Genomic DNA, 7,240 nt, shown 5'->3' with positions numbered 1-7,240 from the left:
GAAAAGTTGATAATCAATATTGAGTGTTATTGTATCATAATAACATAAAGATTTCTACTTTAAAGTGAAAACATAATAACATATGTTTAACAAATAATTTGATTTGAGAAATATTCTACATATTGATAAGAACAGAAAGTCGTTCTGCAAACATCAGATCTTTCCAGCTGCATAGTTAATCTAAATCATACTTCTTATCTCTGATGTGGGTCAGCCTGAACGGGCCTCATTAGCAATGCAAAGTAAAGAGTTTTTTTTGAAGTTGTTTTGTGAGATGTCAAAATGCATCTGTTTATGTTGTAGCATGTCCTCCGCTGCATCGTTACCTTGTGGCTGGTTCAGAGTTTTGTTTTGCAGCTCGTGCATGCATGCTTCTCCTTCTACGCTCCAGCAGTGGTTGAATGAGCCAGCCGGTGTCCACAGTGCATACCTGTGCTCGCTGACATGTACTAACTCACTCTTCCTGCAGGCCATGGCAGAGGAACGCACAGCAATCATAACAATTAGGAGATGAATGTGGCCAAGAGGGAGGAGAGGGAGGGAGAAGAAAGAGAGTGGATATTAAAAAAAAAAAGTAAGGATTACAACGCTGGAAATATGTGAGGCAGAAGGAGAGAGTACGGGAAAGGGTGAAGAGAGGGTGAGGAGGAAGAGGAGGAGAGAAGATAAAATCAAAGTCAGGAGCTGCCTGAGGCCACAGCCACTGGGTGGAGTCTGTAAGAGGAGGTGGAGGAGGAAGGCAGAAATCATCAGTGAACACCTGTCTCTTTCTGACTCCTAATAAATCAGCGTCCTCTGTACCTGTCTGCACGTCCCTGCTGTTTAGGTTTACATCCTCTGAGAAGGGTATGGAGAGAGAAGAAAGTTAAAAGTAGATTGTAAACAAAGTTCATCCCAACAGCACATCAGGTCCCAACACGGAGAAAGCTTTTGCATTCAACAAACTAGATTTATTTTGCTCTAAAAAGTCTAAATGAAAAACAGCTCAAACACTAAATATTTTCTATATAAAGGAACTATTTCACTTCCATTTACAGTACAATACAGCAGCAACTCTCAGAAATCCTTCACATGAAAGTCTGCTGAGCATTCAAGTGGACAGGGCGGACATTCTCAGCATCCATGGACGGCAGACATGGACAGTATATTTGTATTTACATACACATTTCAGACAAAGTTGTAGATGTTTCAACATGTTCAGCATCTTGAGATGACAGCAGATACATTTCTGGAAAACGACAGAGTTCCGATGCCTTTTCATTAGAATAACAGGAAGATATAGACAGTTGCTTCCTTGAGTGCCAGTTATTGTTTTAAGTCTAATAGCTAAGGTGTTTTACATGTAAGTGTTTTTTGACCTCAAGGGGTTATCATAAGTATAATAAACAATGGTGGTGAACTAAAAAGTCTGTGTGTGTGTGTGTGTGTGTGTGTGTGTGTGTGTGTGTGTGTGTGTGTGTGTGTGTGTGTAGGGGGGGGACTGATGGGGGGGAAGTCTGAGGAAATTAACCCTAATAATAATATTATCAAGACACATTTTTGACAGACCACTGGAAAGTGTCCTGAACAATGTAAGTTCAGGACAATGTAAATTAACTTTAAATTAAATTAAATTAAATTATTTCAACTAAAAATAGAATTCATTTAGGTTGTATGTCGAACAATCTTCTTCTAATATACGACATCAAGATTCTTAAAGTCTGTGATCGGCTGAGGAAGTTCTGCACTATTCTTTGTATGCATACATGCAGTATTTTTGGCCAAATAAAGTCCTGATGTCTTCTAGCACTATCCTTTTTATTGAGGAGTTAACCTAGAGGTCCCACTGGCACCTTTGAAAGTCATTTTTCCCTCTTTGCAGCTGTATCAAAGAAAAATGCACGATCCAGAATTGTTGAAGTTTGACCTTGTGTTGGATTTGAGTCAGGGTTTCTTGACCTTTGTTGTGCTCTCCCCAAACGTAATAGACTTAATCAGTGGGGTGCTCGTTTGAAAGTAAACTGACAGCACGGTAAATAGAAGTGATTCACTGCCCTGTCTTGTTTAAAGTCTCACTTATAACCACACCCAGCTACAGTGATGGGTGTGGTTGTGTTGCTGTCAGACTGAACTCTGTTGCATGTGCTACCACACCAAACATTGCAGACACAGGAGTACACCTGTACATCAATGCATTAAGGTGAGAACATAAACCACCAGAGGTTAAGTTTCTCTTCTCTGTCATTAAAACCTTGAATATGAATTTACTAACATTTAGCTCTGTGTTCATACTAATTAGTCTAATTCCGCTGTGACTGCGACACACTGCTCCAGATGTTTGTGTCGAACTCTAAAATTATCAAAGTCTCATAGTTTAAACGAACCATGCAGCTACTCCAGTTAGCCAGTCGTAATGCAGCTTACTTGTACGAGTGTGCTTTGTTAATGCTAGTTATTGTGCTTGTTTCTTTTGCTGAAGATTAGCAAAGAGGCTTCTACATTTTATCCAGAACGTTTCACTTTTCAATCATGTATACATTTTTGTCATTTGATCACATTATTGCCACGGTTACATAACATTAGTTTTGTTACATTTGGCTTGGGTTTGCTCAGGTGAGGGTCGAGTTTCTACTCGTTCCATGACTCTGAGTCCCGTTTATATGTTTCCAATGAGGGAAAAAGTTCACTTGTAATATCCCAGATGTGAAGGTGTGTCTCCTCTCAAACCAGTCGTTTCCAGTGCTGGAGTCCTAACTCATGTTTCCAAAGGACGCGTCGCTTGCTTCGGGGTAGGCAGTGCAGTTGAGTTTGAACATGGAAGGAATGAAGAAGGAGCAGGCAGAGAGAGGAGAGAGTTAGTTCAGTCAGACAGATTAATGTAAGAGATAAGAAAAGGGGGGGGGGGGGGGGGGGAAGCTGACACAGACAATCCTTGTTACAACTTGCTACTGAATCAAATCTGGCTGCTACTATATTATATTCTTAAGGCACATACTGGTTAGAAAAGTTATGCTGCCAATAAAACATAGTGTACACACTCTCACATAGGAGTATATGGAGTCAGAGCTCTGATGGGCTAAGCTTAATGTAGCCTAAAGCTTTGAATGACAGGAAAACAACTAGCCTGGCTTGGCCTTAAAATATAAAAAATAAAAAAACCTAGCAGGGCATCAAACATTTTGTAATGTGAGCTTAGTTGTACAACCCCTAACATCACCTGAAACAAACATAAACATGCCAGTGTGTTATGTTCTGCTCATCTTGACAATAAAGCAAAATAAAGTGACCGTGTGCATCCTCCTAAAGTCTGGTCTTGGAATTTGCTACTTTTGGTACATTGTACTTTTACAGAGAACAAAATAATAACCAGGGAACAGATAAGTGGACTGTGGGAGCCAGGCTTAGTGCCTCCTACGTGTTTGCTAAGCTTGCTAACTTTGTCCTGACACCAACTCCTGAGTTACCACATTCAATGTCTTTGCTGATAAGGCTGCAGTTTCATTTTTTTAACCAGTTTGGATTCTGCTTGTAGTTGTGGGTAGTTTATTAGAATGAGGGTCTATAACACAAAGACACTAACAACAACTACCTTTACTATATGTGTCTGATAAAATACAGTTTAACCATACAGAAATACTATACATTTTGTGATTTTAAATTCAAACTACAACATACAGACCCCATTAATCACTACACAGGTATAAAGTCTGGATGCATCACTAAAATATGTACTCCCCTTACAACAACTCTGTACCAACAAAGTACATTTTTATTAAATATATTTTATGGCATGTTTCAAACACCCTGTACGCCTTTGGTCCCTGACTTGTCCAGTCTTACCTTCATGTACTTTTATCTGTTAACAATGTTTGGGGAATTAATTTCCTTTGATTTAAGAAACTGTAACTTAAAATTCCAGGTAGCAAAAAATAAAATATTTAAAATATAACTTATTTAAAGTCCCTATGAAACGAAACTTCGAGACATCATCTAACTGCCATGTTGTGACGGACTACAAACTCAAACTCTATAGAACCAATCACAAGATTAAAGGCGGAAAACACTTGTGGGATGAATTTGATTGGATCGTTCGTTTTTTGGTTGAAATTGTGTTAACGCCCTTTAGTGTGGGATGAGTGATCACACATTTGAAACGGGAGATAAAAAAACTGTTATTTTGATGTAAAAATATTCAGACTAATGCTTAATTGAAAATATTTACAATGGCAGATAATAAGCTCTTAACAAAGGAACACTGGGTTACATTTCATAGCAACTTTAAGAGCCAAAGGTTCATCATTGAATTGCTCCAAATGTAAAGTATTATGATCTGAATCCATTCTAAGTAGATCACCTCTCCTCTGATAAGTGAAATAATGACATCCATGCTGAGAATGCCATTTACTTACTTGTTGTGTAGTACTCATCTGCCTTCATCCGGCAACATTCACTACACGAGACAGAGACACATGACAACAGCATGGGTCAGAGAACAAGAACACACACACACGCACGCACGCACGCACGCACACGCACACGCACACACACACACACACACACACATACACTGATAGACAGGATGAATATAACACTGTACAGGACTGTTTGTGCACAATGTGACTGAACTGTGAAACAGAGTGTAACTGTGTTGTTAGCTTCCAGAAATAATGATTTTTCATCCCAGTGAAATCCTTTCTGTCATACACATCCACAGCAGTGCTGATGGAGGAAATGATCAACCATGTCAAACACAGCCGCCCACAAGCTATACAGTACGGATGTAATCAAATGCATCTGACATATTTGGCCCTGATCCCAAACAGATTAGCTTTAATGATCATGTTGCGTGCAGTGTAGCGAGTTTCTAACAGCAAGTGGAGCCACAGGTGCTTTGTAACTGCTCAGTGGAGGTGTGTTAATGGCTGGGTGAGCTTTTAAGAGGCTTTAAAAATATGGAATCTTTTTTATGGGAATCAACAGGCTCGGTGACAGGTTTAACGCTGTGTGAATCCTGTGAATTCTGCAGGGGTTTTGTTTCAGTGGTTTTCTTGAGTGGAGATTTATGGACAACAACAAACTGACGAGTGTGCGGTCTGTGGATGTGGAACAACTACCGCACATGGCCTCCAGACATGGGGCGTGCGCACTAACCACTACGCTACTGGCGCCCCTGAGAGAATGTCTTTTAATTTGATTTGGTTGATTTGACAATTTTAAATAGTAAGAGAACTCTGATAAATTTGATCCCTGATCAATCTTTCCACTGTTTTCTCCGGATATATTTGTGTTCTTATCGTCATACAGAGTCTTGATGCATCGAGTACCCTAAGGATCTTGACTGGGCCTCAAGCTCATTCAATTACTGATCTTGATTTTCTGCTTTTGATGAGTGTGTTTTGCACAGTTACTGCATGTGTGATTGTTTGTGTGTGTGTGTGTGCGTGTGTTCAATATTCTACTGACCTGGGCTGGAGGAGCCAGGGGTTGCAGGGGCGGCCCCTCGGCTTCGACTCATCAAAAGAGCCTCCTGGTTTTCTGCCAGCGCCTGCTTGGCCAGGTAGCGCTCCCTCTTTATCTTCAGTTCCAGGGATTCAGGGACATCAGGTACGATCCAGTCGATGGCTCGCAGCACAAAGAAAACGGCATGCTGGAAGAGAAAGGATATGGAGACACTTGAGCTCGTCGTCAGATGAAGGAAAACTGCTTCTAGTGTCAGAAAATGATGTGGAAAGCATCATTGTGTCTTTAAAATTGAAATTAATAAGGTGAAAGAGTCCACTTCAATCGTAGTTCGTCAATCTCCCTTCCTGTCTCTATCAGCCAACTTCAGTAGCCCCGGGAGGCAAGTCAGAAAATAAAACATTATAACTTCACATTTTTATCCTTAAAACAAAAAAGGATTTCCAAGATAATGTCCTAAGTGGAACATTTCCACTTTAAGTTTCAAAAAAACTTTTTTCAGGATGTCTTTTCAAGGTTTCTCTTTTTTACGTGATAAAAACTGAAACGTTTTTGGATTTCTAATTTCTAGTTTTTTTTCCTCATTCACCTTCCAGGGATTTCAAAGCCTTTTCCCTTTGTCCAGTAGATTTATCTCCATGACGACAAGTCTCTTTGGAAACGAAGGTCATAAAATGTAGCCTAAACTCTCTACTTGAGTAAAAATTCATTGATTTTCAAAGTGCAAGATATGTTACTGTCTCCGAATTATTCCCCCTTCCGCTTCACCTCAGTGACCTTCTTTTCCTGTCATGATCTTCTCTGTTTTCTCATGAAACTTAAAAGACAAAAACAAGGAGCAGGAGGAGGAATTGCTGAACACATCAGAGAGAGAGAGAGAGAGAGAGAGAGAGCAGAGTCAAAAGGAAGTGCTATAAAACATGAACTGTAAAAGAGAAAAAGGGCCTATGGTTGTGCCTTAGAGAAGTACTCGCAGTGTGGAGAAGAATGGAAAGACAGAAGAAGCAAGAAGTGTGAAAGAAAGGTAAAAGAAAGGAGAAAGAGCAAACATGAAGGTAGCTGCAAAATAAAATACAATCTGTTGGACTTCTAAGTGTAGGTAGAGCATGAGATGAAAAACTAAAATAGATATTAAGAGTGGGAAAATTTTTGTGGGAATGGATGTGCATGAAAGAGCAACATCAAGAGCGGGTGAGAAATGCTGTTCTCCTGAAATCAGGCAAACTAAAAAACAGAGATACATACACAAATAAAAAGAGAACAAGATGCATGACAGAGTCAGGATGGTAGACAATTAACATGAGACATGACAACAAGAAAAAACACAGACCTGTTCAGATCAACTTTAGCTAACATAAGAGCAGAGCAGCTCCCTTCATACCTCAAATGCAATAATAAAACCAAGTCTGACGGCTAGAAGCTCCCAGTAGAAGAGTGTGTAGTTTCCACTGTTGTCTCTGTAAGCTTTATATCTTAAAAAGAGAAAAACAGAGTTTTATTAGTATACACTGTGGAACGGTTGGGTTCTTGATTCTCGCATATAAGAGCTAAATAATGTGTGAAACATCAGCATGACCACCCAAGTCTGTTTATTAAGGTCAGCTGATTTTAACCAAATGTGGGAATTTGACCCTTCAGTTACAGTACATGCATTCAGACAATGATCACACAGTTTACCTGCACATGGGGTACGCAGTGTAGTTAAGAGGGGCATAAGCCAGGGTGAAGTTTACGTATCCGTTGAGATCGTTGTCAAACTTGTACTGGTAGAGCAGGCGAGGTAAAAAATCTGAAGTAAAGG

The 7,240-nt window shown here is 39.8% G+C and overlaps 1 protein-coding gene across 3 annotated transcripts in view; it reads right to left on the bottom strand.

The window, feature by feature from the left end:
• Positions 1-1,492: 1,492 nt before the first annotated feature.
• The window catches only part of ano11 (anoctamin 11), a 20,772-nt gene continuing 15,024 nt past the window's right edge, over positions 1,493-7,240 (bottom strand). For 2 of the 3 annotated variants that reach the window (XM_061057807.1, XM_061057806.1), the window contains exons 21-24: positions 7,117-7,240; positions 6,821-6,911; positions 5,443-5,626; positions 1,493-2,761 (exon numbers count right to left, since the gene is read on the bottom strand). The exon at positions 7,117-7,240 is cut by the window's right edge and continues 13 nt beyond it. In XM_061057807.1, coding sequence (XP_060913790.1) covers positions 2,730-2,761; positions 5,443-5,626; positions 6,821-6,911; positions 7,117-7,240 — 431 coding nt within the window. In that variant the 3' untranslated portion in view covers positions 1,493-2,729. Of the gene's footprint in view, positions 2,762-4,388; positions 4,430-5,442; positions 5,627-6,820; positions 6,912-7,116 lie in introns of all 3 variants that reach the window. The other variant, XM_061057808.1, reaches the window with a different exon arrangement.

Source organism: Labrus mixtus, chromosome 15 (genome assembly GCF_963584025.1).
Source record: "Labrus mixtus chromosome 15, fLabMix1.1, whole genome shotgun sequence".
In the NCBI taxonomy this organism is placed as follows: domain Eukaryota; kingdom Metazoa; phylum Chordata; class Actinopteri; order Labriformes; family Labridae; genus Labrus; species Labrus mixtus.
Note: the sequence above shows the minus strand (reverse complement) of the source record. Positions and strands in the feature narration are given on the sequence as shown.